This window comes from Aulonocara sp. 'chitande type north' Nkhata Bay, linkage group LG1 (assembly GCF_057382095.1).
Source record: "Aulonocara sp. 'chitande type north' Nkhata Bay isolate Kocher_YH1m ecotype deep benthic linkage group LG1, A_spYH_male_GT1.1, whole genome shotgun sequence".
Classification (NCBI taxonomy): Eukaryota; Metazoa; Chordata; class Actinopteri; order Cichliformes; family Cichlidae; genus Aulonocara; species Aulonocara sp. 'chitande type north' Nkhata Bay.
Genome location: NC_141344.1, coordinates 42751919 through 42773760, shown reverse-complemented (window position 1 = coordinate 42773760; position 21842 = coordinate 42751919). Strand labels below are relative to the sequence as shown.

Genomic DNA, 21842 nt, shown 5'->3' with positions numbered 1-21842 from the left:
TTGTTAGCTTCATTGAGCTGGTCTTTTAAATCCACTTCGGATAGCCTGGCGGTCAGTGGAATGGCCTCGGTTTTTATTTTTATTATAATTCCCTGGGTAAATGTTATGTTTAGCTCATTTATGTAAATTTTAACATTGTGAGAGGGGGAATAGGTTGTGCTTTTCGGTTTTTTTAGGTATTATTATTTATTTATTTTTTATAGTAGATCCAACCCAAACAAGGGGATCAAGAAATATACTGATATGTCAGCAGATCTTCCTTAGCCTCCAAAAAATGTACTAACAGGATGTGTAAATAAAAGTTTTGAAAAATAATTGATTGTGTTTGCTGGTTTCCACAACAGCTGCATGTATTATTATATTTACTAATTCCAAAAATTAAATTAATTTCTTATATAAACGGGTGAGATTTCCCCTATGGAGGTGTGGGAGGGTCTGTTCACATGTTAGTTTTTAATTAAGCCTATTTTTTATTAAGACCTGAGCACTTTTAGCCATTTCCCTGGATAAACATAATCAAACAGGGATTATATATTGGAGAGGACAAGCACTTATACAACACTATAAGATCACAAGGAGATTGAGGGTCCAGTCAACCGCTAGGACCGTGCAACCTAGCTCCAGGTGGAGACAACAAAGACACAATCTCCTAATACCTAACCCTAACCCCCCTAACCCTAACCCTAACCCTTCTATTTCAGGTTCTTAGATGACATCATAGGGGCGTGGCCCCATGGTGAACATAAATTCACTGAATTTATCAACATCCTGAATAGTCATCATCCCTCCATTAAAGTCAAATATGAAATACATCCAATACAGGTCAACTTCTTGGACACGACAGTATTTTTAGAACAACTGGGTCAAAATCTGAAAATTTCCACTAAGGTTTATTTTAAACCTACAGATTGCCATGCTCTCTTGCACAAGAGCAGCTACCATCCCAAACACACCTTCAAGGGTATCATAAAGTCCCAAATCATTAGGTTCTATAGAATTTCTTCAAAGGAATCAGATCTTCAGGAGGCAATCGGCATATTGTTCCGGAGCCTCAGGAAGAGGGGATATTCTAGTAGGTTCCTTAGAACAATTAAGAGCAGCACCCTTGCTGGACTAAACTCTAATACAATGAGGGGAAATCAGACTCAAAATCAGATACAACAGGGAGAACAGAACAGACTTATGCCACTAGTTACCACTTACTCGCGTTCTTATCTACCATTGCATCATCAACTCAAAACAAATTTTAAGAAATACACCTCTGGTTTGACACGACTCCAAGACTGCAGAGTGATTTCAGCCCACAGGAGGAACAAGAATCTGAGAGATATGCTCGTTAGGGCCAAGTTGCCAGAACAGATGAGACGTATAAGATCGGGGAAACCCAATCATTGGGCCTTTAAACCGAAACGGTTCTTGTATAATCCTTATGGGAAAATAGGGGCACCCATCTTACAGAGAATGTCCCTAAACACGAGCAACATCGTTTATTGCATCTGTTGCGAAGAATGCTGTTTACTCTATGTGGGTGAAACAGGTCAAACTCTGTTGGAGAGGTTAAAACAACATATCTACAATATTGAGAGGAATGGACTGGACACTCCACTAGTATTGCATTTCCAAATTCACACATTACAACATCTGAGTATAACGGGACTTCAAACCTGTGCGACATGGACGGAGGGCCAGAGGAGGAGATATGAGAGATTGTGGATTTCCAGACTGCGAACTCAACATCCACGGGGCCTGAACGCAGTCTGAATCGCTCCCTCTCAATTGTATTGACAATTATTGCTGTTTTGTGAGACTCTTGACATGACAATAAAAGCTGGAGAGGTACATGCTGGGGCAAAAAAATGAATATTGTGTCTTTAATTAAATTTTTCTTCCTCTAATGAGAGTGATAATAGACTGGTTTGCCACAAGGGGTGAGACATGAGTGACAGTGACCAGGCAGCTGTTGCCAGTGCACCGGACTCACAACAGTGACTGTACAAGATCAATAGGCCCCTAACCTAACCCTAACCTTATCTTTGATGCCCAGCCCTGAATTCAATCCTGACCCTAACCACCTTGAACCCTATATTGGTTTGACCCTTGACCCCAAAAACCCTCTTCTCCTTCCCCCCCCCCCCCCCCTCCCCTTTCTCCCTCTCCCTCACCCTTTTCTCTCGCTCTCCCTCCCTCCCTCCTCCCCTCCCTCCCCATCTGGAGGCCTCATGCTCAGGATGCTAAAACAATCCCTTTTCAGGGCACCAAATCGGGGACATGGTTCCTTGAGCCGGGAGCAAGGATGGCCTGTGCATTGGGACCCAATCGGGCCCCCACCTTACCTTCTCCTAACCAGCCACAATCCTGGCCCTAATCCTAGCCCCATCCATGGTGCAGCCCTAACCTTAACCTCAAGGAACAGAACCCTAAGTAAAATTCAAAATGAAGGCCAAGAGACAAAGAAATAAACAAAAATGACGGCCATGTATGAAATTAGGAAAGGAGGGTATGTAAACCAAAGGAAAGGAAGCAGGAATTAGGAGTAAAAGGAAACAGAAGGCAAAGCAAGGGTAGGAAAGGAGAAAGGAAAGGAAAAGGATAGGGTTAAGCCAAAGAAAGTAGAGTAAGAAAACTAAAAAGAAAACCAAAAAAGGAAAAACACAAAGCACCGTAGGGAGGAGTCAAAAAAGCCTATAAAAGGAGGGGCAGAGAGAAGTCTCCTTTATTTGAATTTGGCCACTGATGCATGAGCACAGCCTGAAGAAGGCACAACACTGCCGAAAGCTAGCGCAAGCCATGCATCACTAAAAATGTTTTGTTTGTTGTTTTAGTTTGTTATTTTAGTTTGTTATTTTTGGGGGAGGTTTATTTAAATTTTATTCATTTTCATGTTTCTTAACGGCCTAAAAACTAATTTAAAACCTAAGATTGGGAATTCATAAAAACAACACGGAGACAAAAATCATTGGGAAAATAGAAAATTTATTATAAACACCGTAAAAACAATTAAAAACAATTGACAACCTAAAAGAAAAAGGAAAAATTAGAACAATTTGGTTAATAAAACAATTAAAATGTGGTACTTACCTGAGAAGCCTAATTAAGGACGGTACTTACCTGAATTTGGACCTGGAGAGTGACGGACACGGAAGACGGGGTGGCGATAACGTGGTGGGCCGCGGGAAGGGTCACGGTATGGCCCGTGCACCACTCCTGCCCTCCTCGTGCAGGGAGGAGTTTCATTCCCCTTCCTTAACCATTTTTAACCCTATGTTGGAATTGTAAACCTCATGTCCAGGATACTAACATAATCCCTTTTTCAGGGCACCAAGTTTGGGTCATGGTTCCTTGAGCCGGGAGCAGGGATGGCCTGTGCATTGAGACCCGATTGCCTTCGGCAATCGAGCCCTCATCTTACCTTCTCCTAACCGCCTAGAGCCCTATTTGGACGTTGGGCCCTAACTTCAACCCCCATTTTCTTCTGGCCTTAAACCTAACCTCTGGATTTCCTAAGCCTGGGAGTCTTCTCTCACCCCCGTTCTCTGCAGCCTGCTGGAGCAGGGGGGCTAGGAGGAGTTGGCCATCCGACTGCGGTCTGGGGTGTGGGGCCTCCCTGCTGCTGCGGAGTCGGGGCGGTCTGCCTCTCCCCACCGCAGGGAAAAGGGTAACACCACCTGGGTCTGGGTGCAGTTCCCCCCTCCAGGGGCAAGGGTACCTAGACCCGGTTCGTAGAGTACGCTTGGGGAGTGTGATCGTGTGTACAGCGTCTCTTTTTGTCTGTCTCCACGTTGGATGAGTGTGGAGTAAGTGCATATGAGAGCATGAGGGTGGGAATGGATGTTTGTATCTGTGTGTCAGGTTGGGTATCAGACGCCACCTCTCTGGGGACATCTCAGGCCCTCCAAGGTTTGGAGGCCTATCTCCACCCACCACCACTTCCCCTGCCAGTGGCGGACTCCCTCAGGTGTCGGTGCGTTGGTGATTCTTTGTGTCCGGGGGTGGGCGTCCAGGTACACACCGGCTCACTCCTTGGCGGCCGCTTATCGGGGCCTGGAGCCTGGGGCTCGCTCGGGCCACTTCGGAGGTGGGGTGCCCCCGGCCTCTCGGCCTGGGGCTCGGTCACTCAGGCACGGCTGGCTGCCGGCGGAGCTCACGGGCGTGTCACTGCAACTCCCCCTGGCTTCTGCTCCGCGGCTGCTGAGTGAGCCCTCATCTGGGACTCTCCTCAGCTCTTACTGGGACAGTGGTGCGGCTGCCCCTCTGTTGGTCTTCCTTGGTCTCTTGTGTTCTGGGGGCCTCTGGATGGCTGGAGTTTTGATCTCCTCCATACCTGCTTCATACCCTGGAGGACGGGGCTGTGGCTCCCCACACTCCCTAGCAGATCGTTACATGGAGAAACCTTTGGAATGCAAGCATGCTGATCCACACAGGTATGCACACAGGTGTACACACGGGTATTCACAGACGCGGACTACAGCTTTCTTGGCTGCTGCCTAGAAGCACATTGTGCGCTGTCTATCTTGCGTGCTGCACAATATCGTTTATTATTTAGTATCTACTGATATCTACTGCTAGCTAGTTTATTATGATGGTGCTGTTTTTTTTTATTATGTTGCTCTTTGTTGTTTGCTTTCTCTTCTGTTTTTTTTCTCCATACAGGTGACCCAGGTGTTTTGTTTTTTTTGTTTGCTTTTTTTTTTCTTTCTTTTTTTTCTTTCTTCCCCCCCTTCTCACCGTCTCTTCTCCCCTTTGGTTTTCTTTCTCTCCCTCTCTTCATTCTTTCTCCCTGTCCTATCCCCCAGTCATGTCTGTCCCGTACGGAAGAGGATTAGGGCCACTGGAAAAAAAAAAAGAATTCTGACTTTAATCTCAGAATTCTGAGAATAAAGTCAGAATTCTGACTTCATTCTCAGAATTCTGACTTTATTCTCAGAATTCTGACTTTTTTCTCAGAATTTTGAGGTGGGCACCTGCAGGCTTCCAGCTTCAGTGACAGAGATGTGTCCAGTTTGGCAGGTGGAGAACTAATTCACTAAATATGGTGGATATAAGTGACTTTTTGCGTGGCCGAGGGGTCCCCGAAGATGCTATTTTATTAATGGAAGAGCAGAAGGTGAGTAACAAAAAGAGCAATAGTTTGGTGTCTCCTATTTTTACAGGAAAACAGTTACAGTACAGTTACGGTTAGCTGTTAGCATGCTTGTTAGCTTATAATGTTATATAGGAATGAACGTGTTTCACGATGTTACAGTATACTAGGTGAATTGACGTTTTAACTGTTGTTGATCGCAGGATCATCCCAGATGGGTTCGTTGCATTTTATTTTATTGTTCTACTATTTCAGAGTTTTTCAAGGCAGTTAAGCGGAGCTGTGTTACAGATGCTAGCCGCCTGCCAATATCACTGATATATTTGATGTGTACAAGTAAGTTACACTTAGTACAGCGGAGGGGAGAAGCTGTAACGAATGTTTATGCGGATATTTCACTCAGAAAAATGGGTGGCGTTCATACACAGCCACCGACACAGCCCCGGTTGTTGTTCTGACGGTGGCCGACTGACGATCCCCTCACAACATGTTAGCTAACACAAGCTAATGTAGTGCATGTAACTGTGTATACGTTAGTGGTACAGTGTCGGAAGAAATGAGCAAACTGTTTATAATGTCAGAATGAAATCATCTTTCTCCTATATATAAAAGTGCTGGCTGAGGAGCGCTGCCGTGTTGAACTTTGACCTCGGAGTGACGTGACGTTTGTTCGCACAACCAATAGAAGTGCAGAAAGTCGCAAATCAGGCATATTGTTCGCATAAACACAAAAATAAATAAATAAATAACGAAATAATCCCGATATTGTGCCAAAGACTGATTTACAATGTTACTTTGTGTTCTATGTGTAATACCTTTGCTTAAATGACTAAATGGACTGTGTATTTATGACTCTGCGTTATAGTCTTACATACATAAGTAACATTCATATGTACAGATAAAAATGTACAGAGATATGTACACAAGCGTGTACACAAAAGTCTACTGCTGATCGAGCTGCTCAGTGGTCGTACAGTCTCATGCAGAGAGCGTGGAGGTGTTGTCCATGGTGGATGTTAGCTTAGACAACATCCTCTCCTCCCCAGTCTGCTCAATGGACTTTAGCAGACCGCTAAAGCTGGCCCTCCCGACCAGTTTGTTAAGTTTCCCCCTGTCCCTCTCTGCCATTCCACCACTCCAGCAGACCACAACATAAAAGACAGCAGACGCCACCACAGTGTCGTAGAACATCCTTAGAAGACGTACTACCTACATCATAACCAATCAAGTCCCACTTTTTTTTAAATACAGAAGAGGATTTATTATTTACTGAAAGGCTATGCCTTAGTTTGCTTCTTTCATTATTGTGTTTTGCCCTGCATAAAATAGATAGCTTTTCTGATAACTACAGTCAATACTCTCCTACTGGCATTAGTGGTGACCTAAGAGGCTTAACTACAGAATAATATTGCTTTGCAGTGTAAATGTTGCAGAAAATGACTGTCTTTTCTTTCTTCTTGTGTGCAGATTGACTGTGACGTCTGTTACGTTTTGGTGTTGTCGGTGTGTTGTTTTTGGCGTGACTGTTATGTGTTTCCTGTTTTACTTTGAAAGTCTGTGTTATCTTAGTGTTTTCAGTTTACGTTTCCCTGTCTCGTCAGTTCTAATTTGCCCCAGCTGTGTTTCCCTCCTGTTGTCCATTTTCCTGATTGCTCCCTCTATGTATTTAAACCCTGTGTTTCAGTGTGTCATGGTCGCGATCTCCCCCGTGTTGTAAATAGTTTGGTGTTTTGTTGTAAATAAATAGTTTGTTGTAAATAGCTGTAAAATAGATTTGTCGATACTTTCGTTTTGGGATTTTGGTGGTGAGCTTTAGTGGGGTTTTTTTGTGTTTTTTTTTTCTTTATTTTTACTTTTTTTCGTGTTGCACTCCGGTTGCCTAGGCCGGGGTGTAACACGTCATAGCGCTGATGGATGACGCAACTTTGGCAAACTACATTCCCTCGTACGGAGACCGAATTGCCCTCTTCAATTTCTGCAAAAGCAAGCAACCACTGTCAAAAAGAAAACTAGGACTTCTGCAAAAACTTCGTGAGAAAATGAAAACCAGAAAAGAAAGTCCAAAGGAGAACACTTCACATACAGATGCAGGAATAAGACAGACAAAGAAGCAAAAAGCAACACGCAATGTTGAGATAGGATGGATACACAGTGATGGAAAAATAGCCAAACAGGTGAGAGCGAAGCAGGGAGGTGGCACTAGAAAAATTCAAATGGCCACTGATGCTGGATTAAAAGATATTCTTCAGGAAGGAAAGAAACTTTTTTTTCCTAATGGCATATCTCCTAAGGGATGTGAAACAGATTTTAAGTTTGAGGTTTGGGACTTTAAACAGAACCACCTTACTGATGATACCTGCCAGTCTATTGGCAATATGTATGAGGCAGCGAGACTGACAATGTTACGCTTCTACATTGCAACAAAACCAAAAGATCCTGAAGAAGATGCCAGCGAGACATCTGAAGTGGTGTTTGTCTCAGAAAGCAGTGGCAGTGATATTAATCCATTGCAAGTGGGGGAAGTCAGGGGTAATTTTGATGAAGTCATCGCTGGTTCAGAAATTTTAGATGATCCAGAAATTACTTTTGGTCCAATTTTTGATGCTGAAGAAGATACAGAAGACACATTAGTCTATGAGGGTTTTCTTGTACCCCTCAGTCCACCTAATTCAGAGAACATAATAACAATCACCATACGTCATACTGACACTTTACATGACATGATTACTGCTTTCTCTGATGAGGAGATTTTGACCAAAACACTGAATGTGAAGCGCATACTTCCAGACAACACAGAAGAACCAGGCACTGGATCAGGAATACTAAGAGATGTACTCACATGCTTCTGGCATGAATTTTATGAGCGATGCACCCTAGGTGCAACCGTTAAAGTGCCATTCATTCGCCATGATTTTCCTGCTGAAAAATGGAAGGCAGTTGGGCGAATACTCCTGAAAGGTTACCAAGAATGTCAGTATTTTCCAAATAAACTTGCAATCCCTTTTCTGGAACAAGTGCTTTTCAGTGGTGTTTACAGTGATCTTAAAGCACACTTTCTACAGTTTGCCAGCAGCCAAGAATGTGATGTTTTGATGGAAGCAGTAAAAGATTTCTCTGCAGTTGACTTGGATGATCTTGTGGAAGTTCTTGACAGTTATGGCTGTAGAAAAAGAATCACTGCTGAGACTCTTCCTACAATCCTTGATGAAATAGCACACAAAGAGCTTGTCCAAAAACCAATGTTTGTTATTGACTGCTGGCGGGAGATCATCGACCCCCATATCTCCCTCAGTCCGGAGGGACTGACCAAGTTATTCTCTGAACTGCAACCAACTTCAAAAAAAGTGTGCCAGCTGCTGAAATTTGCTGTGGATTTGACTCCACAACAAAAAGAAGTGAAAAATCATCTCAAAAGATTCATCAGAGAGCTGGATAACATTAAACTTCAGAAATTTATGCGTTTCTGCACCGGATCTGACCTTATAGTAACAAACAGTATTTATGTGGAATTTCAAGATATGACAGAGTTTACAAGAAGACCAGTCGGACGCACGTGTGGGAATGTTCTGCAGCTAGCTAACAGCTATGAAAACTTCCCAGATTTTCGTTCTGAATTTAATGCAGTTCTTGAAAGTAATGTCTGGGTGATGGACATTGTTTAGACTCTCACAGCAATGCGCTACATTTGAACTGCTCATGCACACTAGAGCATAACTGTAAAGAGATGTTAGGAATATGTATTTTTATGTATTTTGAACTTATACAGTATACTTATTTTAATTAGAGAGAAGTTTCTCATCTCTGTTAGAAGCCTAGTTTTGGCTAATATTTCATTTTCTTTTATCATTTTGAGTTTTACATAATACAGTCACAAAACAAAACGAACAGGTACACTGTTTACTACCATATCCAGAGCTGTCTTCACCAAATCCAAGCTTTCCAGCTGTAAGACAGAAACCTTCAGCAAAAGCATGAAGAAAGATTACTAAAGATCTATAAACTATAATTAAACTGCTCTTAAACGTTCTTTAATGCACCATGTGTGGTGTGAGAGCTCAGCACAGTCAAATACTTTTGTAAGTAATTAGTAGTAAGACTAATTCATTCAGATGGTATTTTCTTATTAGGTCAGGGCTAAAACTGAACATAGTTATAACGTAAACGTAATGCTGTTATGCAACACTGTATTGTAAAAGGAATAAGTACAATTTTATACTTTAGCATTTGTCATGTCTGAAAACATTTTGCTCTACAGTATATGCAATTTTTAGTTAAGGTAGGTTAAGGTATCAAAGTTTGGCATTTGTTGTTGATTACAAAGGTTCCATTTAAAGTTGGTGAAAATTCCAGTATTTTCTTAATGTCATATTGTTTCTAAGCATACCTGTTATTCATCCATCAAATTGATTCAAGCTGCTTAAAGGATTCAGTCTGTTTTGAAGACGGTTATTCATTACTGAGATCAGAAATAAACACTGTACACTTCAGTGCAGTGGTCAAGTACTGTGATTATTCAGGCATCCTTTTGTAATGCCAAATTGTCATGTTCTCAGATATAGTATTAATCTTAACACCTGAAAAAATGTCTTGTTACTGCCAGAAATTATGCATTTTTATTTGTATGCATGTATGTTCTCAGTAATTCACACTTGTTTTTATTTCTATACCATAGATGACACTGAAGGAATATGTGATACCACAATAGCCAGTGTTCATGGCCTTTACAGTAAGTCACTGATGTATACTGATGCATAACAAGACTGTATGAGATCTATAAGTTTGTTTTAAAAGTTGAGTCATTCTTGTTACAGGGCAGCTTATACGGTTATGAGTTTTAGCCATGTTATTGGCATTGGCAAGAACAGGTTTCTTGTAAACTTTTTCCAATAAAATGTTACTGTACACAGTACATTTGTATTGTTGTTTTGAATATGTTCATCAAACTCCATATCTATTTGAACATGCCAGAATTCAAGAGACTGCCACACATGAGCTCAGTAACATGGAAGAATACCATTTATTTTTAATTTCAAATATTTCATAAAGATACACAAATATAAATGTAAAACATGTTGCACTTAATGGGACAATAACTTGGTTCCACTTGCAGGAACTGTTTTGTTGCATTGTTGCTGGGATACTACAAATAAAAGTCAAAATATTTTTGGTATGTTTCTTATAATTTTAGGATTCATATCATAAAGGAGCCTTGTATACAACAGCTAACACTGAATCAGTATAGCAATGATTCATGGTCATTTTACATGAAAACCAGCTAAAATATCTTACAACTAACAGAAGTGAAATACATTAATAATTAAGTGATGGATCTTCATATGGGTAAATGATTATAATAGCTTTGCTTTAATATAATTGCACTAAAAGCTCCCCAAAAGGCATAACGACTTTAAATATTAAGAATGATACGTTTATAGAAACATGCTGTTGTCAAGACCTAGAATTGTTAATGCTACTATGGTTTGCTGAAACATACCACAGATAACCCGGGCACTTAGCATATCATATGCTGGTGCCTGGGTTTCCATCCATGAATATTAAGAGTAAAGGTTGATACAGAAAACAATGAGCAGGGAGCTGGTCAGTTTATATTTTATATACTATGCACATGTCTGGCAACAAAACACAGAAATTTATATTGCAATTTACTGGCAGGCAGGTTTACACCACTTATGATTCAATCAAAAATATAACATTTGTAAATGCAGTTTAATGTATGGCCTTTTAAAAGGATTGACATGTGTTTCATAACTGATTGATAATATCACAATATTCAGCTTTTTCAAGTAATATATAAACATTTCTGTTTAATGGTAGTCAAATCAAATCAAATCAAATCACTTTTATTGTCACATCACATGTGCAGGTACATTGGTACAGCACATGTGAGTGAAATTCTTGTGTGCGAGCTTCACAAGCAACAGAGTTGTGCAAAATACAGTAATGTAAACAAGCAAAATACAAGAATGGCTACATCTGAAACTAATAAATATATGTACAATATATAATAGTATATGCATTTCTGGATGTGTATACTAAATATTTTCCTACGTGTGTGTGTGTGTGTGTGTGTGTGTGTGTGTGTGTGTGTGTGTGTGTGTGTGTGTGTACACACATATTTTACAAATTAAATAGAGTAAACAATAAGTAGAATATTTAAAATAAATAAAATAAAATATACAGAGTGAGAGATGTGCAAAACAGTGGCATTACTGTACAGTATGGAGTGCATAATGTTAAAGTTCCAGTAGTGAAGCTGAGGTGTCTATGACGTGTTCAGCAGTCTGATGGCCTGGTGGAAGAAGCTGTCTCTCAGTCTGCTGGTACGGGACCGGATGCTGCAGAACCTCCTTCCTGATGAAAGTAGTCTGAACAGTTTATGGCTGGGGTGACTGGAGTCCTTGATGATCCTCCCCGCTTTCCTCAGGCAGCGCTTCCTGTAGATGTCTTGGAGGGAGGGAAGCTCACCTCCAATTATCCGTTCAGAGCACCGCACTACTCGCTGGAGAGCTTTGCAGTTGTAGGCGGTGCTGTTGCCATACCAGGTGGTGATGCATCCAGTGAGGATGCTCTCAATGGCACAGTGATAGAAGGTCCTGAGGATGCGGGGGCTCATGCCGAATCTTTTCAGTCTCCTGAGAAAGAAGAGGCGCTGCTGCGCCTTCTTCACTGTTTTGTTTGTGTGTACTGACCATGTAAGATCCTCAGCCAGGTGTACGCCAAGGAACTGGAAGCTGCTCACTCTCTCCACAGCAGCGCGGTTGATGGTGATGGGGGTGTGTACTTCTCTGCACCTCCGGAAGTCCACTATCAACTCCTTTGTCTTTGCGACGTTGAGGGTGAGATGGTTGTCTTGACACCAGTGGGTCAGGGCGCTGACCTCCTCCCTGTAAGCCGTCTCATCACCGTTGGTGATAAGACCCACCACTGTAGTGTCGTCCGCAAACTTCACAATGATGTTGGAGTTGTTAGTGGCCGTGCAGTCGTAGGTGTAGAGTGAGTACAGGAGAGGGCTCAGTACACACCCCTGTGGAGCACCAGTGTTCAGTGTGACGGGGGATGAGGTGATGCTGCCCAGTCTGACCACTTGGCGTCTGTCAGACAGGAAGCTAAGGATCCAGCTGCAGAGGGAGCTGCTCAGTCCTAGATCCTGCAGTTTCCTGTCCAGCTTCGAGGGAACGATGGTATTGAATGCTGAGCTGTAATCTACAAACAGCATTCTCACATACGTGTCTCTCTTCTCCAGGTGTGACAGGGCAGTGTGTAGTGTCAGGGCTATGGCATCATCAGTGGACCTGTTGTGGCGGTATGCGAACTGTAGAGGGTCCAGTGAGTCGGGTAGTGCAGAGCAGATGAAGTCCCTGACCAGCTTCTCGAAGCATTTGCTTACGATGGGGGTCAGGGCTACAGGTCGCCAGTCGTTCAATGAGGAGATGGTGGAGGATTTGAGTACAGGGACGATGGTGGCCATTTTGAAGCAGGCTGGGACTACAGACAGAGAGAGGGAAAGGTTGAAGATGTGCGTGAACACTCCAGCCAGCTGAGCCGCGCATGACTTGAGGACGCGGCCGGGAATCCCGTCTGGACCAGTAGCTTTGCGTGCGTTCACCTTCCTGAAGCACTTCCGCACATCCTCCTCAGACACAGTGTGCGCACTGACGTCATCCGCGGTGCGCGGATGTGAATGTAGAAAAACAATCAAATTGGGGGGGGGGGGGGGGGATACCAACCAAACTGTATTTATTACTATGATCAACATAAAATGATACTAGTTGGTGCTGACCTCCTATCAGCACTCTGAATTTACATTACAGCAGAAATAAACAGCAATATTCTGAGAGAATGACCTGAAAAATGGCATGTTCGGTCACACCTTAAAGATGTCTTTCATTTAATGCAGTGCAGAAATACCTGCATAAAAGGTACCTGTAAGACATGGCACCTACTATCAAATCACGTTATCAAGATAAAGAGAAATATTTTGTATTTATTTGTACATTTACACACTGAAGTTCCTTAAATACTTTGCAGTATTTCTTCTCTTAACCTAATATACAGATCCGCAGCACCAAGTGGATCTCCTGGGGCATCCCATTCATTTTCTACCATAAGCAGACAACACAGTTCAAAGACTGTTTCATCACAGGGGTGTTGACCTTTTGGGCTACACTCTTCCATACACAAAGTGATATCCTCCATAGAAATAGGCTTCAGTCTATCCTCAGCACTGTGCAGCTCTGGAAATGAGTACATTACTACTGGTCGACCCGATGCTGCACTACCACTTGGCCGGATTTTGTGCGCGTTCCATGTGTTCACAACTTCATCAAGTTCATCCTACATGAAAAACAACACAATATAAGTACCGGTATATGAAACAGACCATGTACCAGTAGATTTAGCCAAAGTTGAGGCTTATTAACTCATTAATCAACAGACATAGAAACTGACCTCTAATTAATGTAAAACCAAGCAGCAACAACAAAAGAGCACTTTCACTAAACAGCACATGGACACAGAATGGTGCTGCATGATTCTGCTGTTGAATAGATAGCCCAACACTTTATACTCAGTGTGCAATGATTCTACAATATATTTTCAATAGAGAATTAACCAAATGATAGGATTGCTTTCTGAAACCGTGCCCAAAGGACCACTAGGTAACAGACTCCATAGTAATTTAAACCATGTGGCAATAAAAAAAAAATGCTCCATGCACCTGTGCTGAGAAAGGTGCAGTTACTTCCACTGATAACATGAATACAATTCCATCAAAGTATTAAAATGGAATCCCAAAAAGTTGATTCTGTTCATCTGGATGTAGCGTTTTCAGTGTGAGAAATGTTCTGTCAAAAAACATTCCTTACCTGGCTGATTGAGCATGCATCAAGACATATTAAAATGGAAATAAAATTCATATTTAATTTAAAGAAAAAAAATGTTATAACCATATTTATATTTTCTATTTATGCAGCTAAGACATTACATAGCATGAGCACATGCTTTTACCTGAATAAGATTGAGAAAGCAGAATTGGATAAGACTTTTGTCCAAAAAATCCCCTGTGAAGTGGCCATCATCCTGAAAAGTTTGAAATAAGTTCATCCAAAATTGTGCACTCTGTTTGCGTAGGGTAGCCCACCATCCTTCTATACGTTGGTTGGCCGTACTTCTTCCGTAAAGGAAACTTTTCTCACCTGCAAAACTGTCTGTGTGGTTTCTCTGTAAAAACATCTGCATTTGTTCGACACAACCATTTTCGGTACCTCGGTCAGCACGTAACCTTTCTGGACATCCGCTGATGCATGAAACTGTTTTCAGAAAATAACTTGCAATCAATTTAGGGTCATTGTTTGTAGTATAAGCCTCCATCCATAAAACATAGCGGCTAAAACCATCTATGCAGCCACTGATAGCAATACCATATGGTTTCAACTTGTCATAGCCATCCATGTGCCAGAGAGCATTTGGCCCTCTGCAGCTGTACTGTCGTCTTCTCAACCGTCGAGCTCATCTCAGTTCCACACCTTGAGGGTCAACCAATTTGATTATGCATCTTACAGTATCTTGTGACACCACAAATCCATGTTGAATTGCACGTAGATGTAGCCAACGATAACCTTGCATCTGTCCATTTGTCATGATCTCTTGTTGGACAAAGGCTAGCACTTCCTCCAAGTTTGATTGATTCTTCCTTCTAAAAAGCCCAAGTCTTTTACAAATTCTCTTTAGAGTTCGAACACTTATAATTGTCTGATGACTATGTGCTAAAATTGAAAGTATTTCTTTGTTACTGAAAGAAAGTCTGAAATACAGTCTTATTAAGTCATCCAAATCTGACATGTCTGTCACGGTCGCAGTGGCAGACCGTGTGGAGAGTGTGTTGAGGACCCAGGTGCGAACACAAGTGAGGATACAGGGGTGCACTTAAACAAAAGCGAGCCTTTTATTGTGGCTGATGATCAGGAAAGAAACAAACAAGAATGAGGGCAGCACAAGAGCAGTAACTAAACAAATCTAAACTGGGAACAAACTATGCTATGGCTGGTGATACAAAAGACTGGGCATGGAAACACGCAGGGTGGGAACACAGGCGACGCGACACAGACTGTAAGAAACACAGAGACTAAATACACATGAGGGATGATCAGGGGAAGTGGCCACACATGGGAACGCCGCTGACACACATGAACTTAACGATAGGACAGGAGGAGTGAAACTGAATACACTGACAGTGAATGCAGGCCTTCAAAGTAAAACAGGAAACATGAGACATGAACGGGGGAGACGTAGTACAGGGGGAGGTGACAGACGCGACAGCATGAACTTGACAATACAAGACACACGGACATAAACACACGAAGGGCAAGGGAGGCTTGATACAAGGGTAACATAACTACAAAAGGACTGGACTACCTTAAAGAACCTAAACAAACAATAAACATCAAAATAGGTTAAGCACAAAACACTGGGTCGCACGACCCAGGACCATGACAATGTCAGCCACTGTTTCTCTCACTTTGAGAGGTGAACTTTTTGCAGAAGTCCTAGTTTTCTTTTTGACAGTGGTTGCTTGCTTTTGCAGAAATTGAAGAGGGCAAATCGGTCTCCGTACGAGGGAATGTAGTTTGCCAAAGTTGCGTCATCCATCAGTGCTATGAAGTCACAGTCAATCTGCACACAAGAAGAAAGAAAAGACAGTCATTTTCTGCAACATTTACACTGCCAAGCAATATTACGGTTAAGCCTCTTAGGTCACTGCTAATGCCAGTAGGAGAGTATTGACTGTAGCTGTCAGAAAAGCTATCTATTTTATGCAGGGCGAAACACAATAATGAAAGAAGCAAACTAAGGCATAGCCTTTCGGTAAATAATAAATCCTCTTCTGTATTTAAAAAAAGCAGGACTTGATTGGTTATGATGTAGGTAGTACGTCTTCTAAGGATGTTCTACGACACTGTGGTGGCGTCTGCTGTCTTTTATGTTGTGGTCTGCTGGAGTGGTGGAATGGCAACGGACAACACCTCCACGCTCTCTGCATGAGACTGTACGACCACTGAGCAGCTCAATTAGCAGTAGACTTTTGTGTACACGCTTGTGTACATATCTCTGTGCATTTTTATCTGTACATATGAATGTTACTTATGTATGTAAGACTATAACGCAGAGTCATAAATACACAGTCCATTTAGTCATTTAAGCAAAGGTATTACACATAGAACACAAAGTAACATTGTAAATCAGTCTTTGGCACAATATCGGGATTATTTCGTTATTTATTTATTTATTTTTGTGTTTATGCGAACAATATGCCTGATTTGCGACTTTCTGCACTTCTATTGGTTGTGCGAACAAACCTCACGTCACTCCGAGGTCAAAGTTCAACACGGCAGCGCTCCTCAGCCAGCACTTTTATATATAGGAGAAAGATGATTTCATTCTGACATTATAAACAGTTTGCTCATTTCTTCCGACACTGTACCACTAACGTATACACAGTTACATGCACTACATTAGTTTGTGTTAGCTAACATGTTGTGAGGGGATCGTCAGTCGGCCACCGTCAGAACAACAACCGGGGCTGTGTCGGTGGCTGTGTATGAACGCCACCCATTTTTCTGAGTGAAATATCCGCATAAACATTCGTTACAGCTTCTCCCCTCCGCTGTACTAAGTGTAACTTACTTGTACACATCAAATATATCAGTGATATTGGCAGGCGGCTAGCATCTGTAACACAGGGGCAGGGATAGCTCATTAGGTAGAGTGGTGGCCCCATGATCGGAAGGTCGGGGGTTCGACTCCACTGAACGGCTACCCTGAGGTACCCCTGAGCAAGGTACTGCCCTACACACTGCTCCCCGGGCGCTGCACTGGTGGCTGCCCACTGCTTCACTGGGTGAATGGGTTAAATGCAGAGGAACTATTTCCCTATGGGGACTAACACATACACTTTACTTTACAGCTCCGCTTAACTGCCTTGAAAAACTCTGAAATAGTAGAACAATAAAATAAAATGCAACGAACCCATCTGGGATGATCCTGCGATCAACAACAGTTAAAACGTCAATTCACCTAGTATACTGTAACATCGTGAAACACGTTCATTCCTATATAACATTATAAGCTAACAAGCATGCTAACCGTAACTGTACCGTAATTGTTTTCCTGTAGAAATAGGAGACACCAAACTATTTCTCTTTTTGTTACTCACCTTCTGCTCTTCCATTAATAAAATAACATCTTCGGGGACCCCTCGGCCACGCAAAAAATCACTTATATCCACCATATTTAGTGAATTAGTTCTCCACCTGCCAAACTGGACACATCTCTGTCACTGAAGCTGGAAGCCTGCAGGTGCCCACCTCAAAATTCTGAGATAAAAGTCAGAATTCTGACTTTAATCTCAGAATTCTGAGATAAAAGTCAGAATTCTGAGAATAAAGTCAGAATTCTTTTCTTTTTTTTCCAGTGGCCCTAATCCTCTTCCCTAGTCCCGTTTATAGCAACTGAAAATAAAATAAATTCATAATTATAATAAAGGTCAATCAAATGGACCAATATGGCAAGGCCATGATGATCCACTTGGTAAAATAAATCCGCTTGGCATCTTTCTTGGCCTTAAGACAGCAATTCTGATGGCTAAAGATCCAAACGCGACACAAAAAAAGAAAATAAGAAGAAAAGAAGAAAAAAAAAAGAATACCAAGGAAAAAATAACACTTAAAGAATTATTGCAACCGTCGAATATATCAGACAGTAGGCTACTGGGGGGAGCTAACATAAGAGTTATGAGTTATAAGATATAATCCAAGTCGTAACATTGCTGTATGGAGCTGCAGATTTGGTTGCAGGTTAACATAGCTGGACAGACCATTGGGCAGCCCGGTGGGCTGATGCCTTTTTTTAAATTTTTTTTCTAACGGCATGAACAATGAGAGGTGGTGGACTGGCCAGATGCTGGTTGATGTGTAAAAATAACTCAGTTGTTTGGTGGTGGCTATGGCAGAGCTTCCACAGAGGCCAGCTGGTGTATGAGGGAAGAGAAGGCAGGAGGAGAGACCCGAGGCGGCCGCCAGTCCGAGTGTCAGGTGAACTGAACTTCAGGTAAGAAGTTATGACCTGCAGTCTATCTGGGTCAGATATAAACCAAGTTTAGCTGGAGTTTATTTTCGTTGTGCTGACTTTTTACAGTCAGTTACAATAACTCGTACTGCGTGAGCTAGCATGACGGAGTTTCTATACAGCTGGGTGGTGCTATGATGTTACTGATAGTGAACTTTATTCATAAGGTTAGTTAGTAGAGTTTCCAACGGCTCCTTAAAAATGGAATGGTCCCTCATTCAGAGAAAATATTACGTGTTTTGATTTGAGCTGAGAAGAGACGCAGTTTGTCCCGGACTTCAGCTACAATGAAAAAGACACAAAGTTTGGAGTTATTCTGTGTCTTTGCTGCACAGCTGCCTCTTCTTCTCTCATCCTCTCCCCTCCCTCTCCTGTCGCTACTTCAATCATGAAACTGATCAATGATCAGCTGATCAGCTTTTCTCTCTTGTTTGTTGATCGCCCACTTTGCGCCAGAAAGAAGAAACCAGCGGATGTCGTGCTAAACAACAGCAGCACGTTTAAGCTTGATCAGCTGTTGTTAGAATTTATTTAATATTAATTTCTAGTATCAGCTGATGTTGGCTGGAGCCACAGCTGTAAAGCTGCTGGTCATGATGTCTGTTTAGATATGTGGTGAGAGGGAAACATGAAGATGAAACCAGGAGATGTCCTTACTGAACCATCGGAGCTGAACAGGTGATGGAGAAACAGGTTTACCTTTTAGGTGACATGAATGAGTTGAAGTTATGAACTGTTTCTGAGAGACAAATAACACCAGGATCCTTTTCTAAGCAGCTGACAGCTGGTAACTGTGCAGGGGCGGGTCTAGCAAAGTTTTGCCAGGGGGCCAGGTAGGGCATTAACAGGGAGAGGGGGCACAAAGAAATACTTTTCTTTCTTATTATCATTTAAAATATCTAGCTTTTATTAACCCTTTAAAGCCGGTCAGAGCAGCACGCTCCGTTTTGCGTAACTATTTTGTAAATCCCTGTAGAACCGGAACCACATAAGCTAGCGCAATCATTTTCTTTGCATATGAAACCGGAGGAGTTGTACTTACATCTGATGCCATCAGCTTGTCCTCGGTCACGGTTTCCTTCCACATAAAGCTTTGCAAAAATTGCATAAAAAGCTCTTGCAGGAACAAAAACATAATATTCCAGAAACAGGCTTTGCCGATCTGATCAGCTGTTCGTAACACTTCCCACAGTGAAACAGACGTCAGTGCAAACGATCGCATGTCCGCCATTTCCTGCCCTAAACCGGAAGTGACGTCACTTTCGCGGAAAATGTCGTTTTTTACTTGTAGGCTTCAAAAGCCTATACTGGTGTTTTTATAAGTCATGTTTGACTTTATGCTTCTCTGAATAGTTTCTGGGATGCTTAGAACTTGAATTGCACTGCTGGAAATAGTTTATTTTGATGCACATGCGGTTTTCTTTGTAAATTTGCATCATAGAATTGTTTTTCCTTTTTCCTGCAGTATATAAAAATTGGTGTATTTCAAAAATAAAACTATGAAGACACTCAAAATAAATTTCCTGTTCCTGTTTCCTGCATACATATTATTAAAATATGGGCTATATCAGTTGTATTGATGTATAGCAACTTGAAATGCTCCCAAAAATGGCACTACAGCATATAAAAATATAAAGTACTGTAAGCTCTGGCGGACTTGGTTCTATGGTAGGTCTTAAATGGTAAATGGCCTGTATTTGTATAGCGCTTTTCTAGTCCCTAAGGACCCCAAAGCGCTTTACATATCCAGTCATCCACCCATTCACACACACATTCACACACTGGTGATGGCAGCTACAATGTAGCCACAGCCACCCTGGGGCGCACTGACAGAGGCGAGGCTGCCGGACACTGGCGCCACCGGGCCCTCTGACCACCACCAGTAGGCAACAGGTGAAGTGTCTTGCCCAAGGACACAACGACCGAGACTGTCCAAGCCGGGGCTCGAACCGGCAACCTTCCGATTACAAAGCGAGGGTTAAATAATTATCTGAATCTTACAACCAAAGTTTTTATCTGATGTAAAATGTATAGAAATCATACATATACCAATAAGACTGTACATCACTGTCACAACAGCATTTGTTTTCATTCAAAGGCTTTATGGCTTTAATACCTGGTGGGCCGGTCTGTAGTGAAAATGCCCAATTTTTTGTCCCAGTCCAGCCCTGCAGGTTAATACTGGCAGTGTCACCATGCCAGCTGACTGGATTTCATCATCAGCCAGTGTTGCTCTTTATACATCAATGTTACCAAAGTTTACCCTAAGGCAGCAGAGAAAGTATTTACTTGCTTTCAGGTTTCATTCAAATGTTAGTCTTTTCATTTGTTTCCCCACTTTTTTTCCTGTTTCAAAATCAAACACCAGTTTGTGAGAAGATTATCTTCTTTTTTTTAATCTGCCTTTTTTAAATAGGCAGATAAAGTTAACATAATAATAAACACTGACAGAGCACTGATTGTATCTCTTGTACTTTATCAACGCAGTATCTAAAAACTTTGCACCGTAGTGGTTAAAATCTCATTCTAATAAGAGTTAAAAGCGCATTCGGTTATTAGGTTTATAGGGTTATTGAATTATGGTTAACAGTTGGCAGATTTTTTTTAACATTATCTGCCAATTACATCTGCCACCCTTCTCCAAATCTGTGCCCCTACCTGGCCCCCCCAACAAAAATTTTCTAGACACGCCACTGGGCCAGGCGGCCCAGTCCAGGTTTTTTCTGCTGTCTTTTTCATGCCTGTATGTCCACTCAGCCACAGTCCTTATTCAATCTGCAGGCAATTACTCTCAGAAGTGGAGGTCACAGTGGAGGCGTCGGAGGGCGGAAGGCGGCCCCTCAGTGTCTCTCCTCTTCTGAGATTGTGTAAAAAACACAAGTCAATGTGGTTTTACAGACACTAGTGCTAAAAAAACATACTGATTCAACCTCTTTACTCAAATAAAAGTGAAAAAGTGAAATACTGCATGTCTCAGCTGTACTAATTTACTGTTAATTTAGTTAGCTATAAGCCTCAGATGAGCACGGACCTTTTAGATATTACATTCTTATTGGTTCAGTACTATATTCGGACACAGCTTCCTATCCTCCCTTCCTTCCTCCCAGCTACCCTTTAGATGAATAGATTTGTTTTAACATTAAATACTTATTCTTTAAATCAGCGGTCCCCAACCCCCGGGCCTCGGTCGTTTGGTACCGGGCCACGAGAGTTGAGGCTCAGGTGTGAAATGTGTGGTTTTCAGGGTTTTTATCGGTTTCCAGCGTTATTTTGTTATCGTTTTTATCGTTAACTCGGTTTTCCTAGCTTTTTTCACGTGTGTTATGAATAAATCTTTTTTTCGGTACCGGTACTGGTTTTACTCTGTTGTATTTATCCGCGACACCTTAAGGCCGGTCTGTGAAAATATTGTTGGGTATAAACCGGTCCGTGGCGCAAAAAAGGTTGGGGACCGCTGCTTTAAATAATGTTTCCTTTTATAAAAGTAGGATAATGAAAAAACATTTATCATAAAATGTATTATTGACACATGTTTGTGGCAATTAATATGTGAATCAACTAAATGGGGCGGGGGGGGGGGCCCAACTGGTCTTAAACTAAGTGTTGGGTCTGTGTTTCC

General features: G+C 41.9%; 2 protein-coding genes across 2 annotated transcripts; one reads left to right on the top strand and one right to left on the bottom strand.

Annotated features, from left to right (window-relative positions):
- Positions 1-6589: 6589 nt before the first annotated feature.
- LOC147339647 (uncharacterized) lies at positions 6590-8811 on the top strand. The gene has a single exon (XM_086300074.1). It carries the CDS (start codon positions 6991-6993, stop codon positions 8740-8742), a length of 1752 nt encoding a protein of 583 aa, XP_086156200.1. The 5' UTR covers positions 6590-6990; the 3' UTR covers positions 8743-8811.
- Positions 8812-12994: 4183 nt separating this feature from the next.
- Positions 12995-14934, bottom strand: LOC147339646 (uncharacterized). Its single transcript, XM_086300061.1, has 2 exons — positions 14108-14934; positions 12995-13435 (listed from the first exon to the last, which is right to left on the bottom strand). The coding sequence occupies exons 1-2, from the start codon at positions 14549-14551 to the stop codon at positions 13115-13117; spliced, it is 765 nt and encodes a 254-aa protein (XP_086156187.1). The 5' UTR covers positions 14552-14934; the 3' UTR covers positions 12995-13114.
- Positions 14935-21842: the final 6908 nt, after the last annotated feature.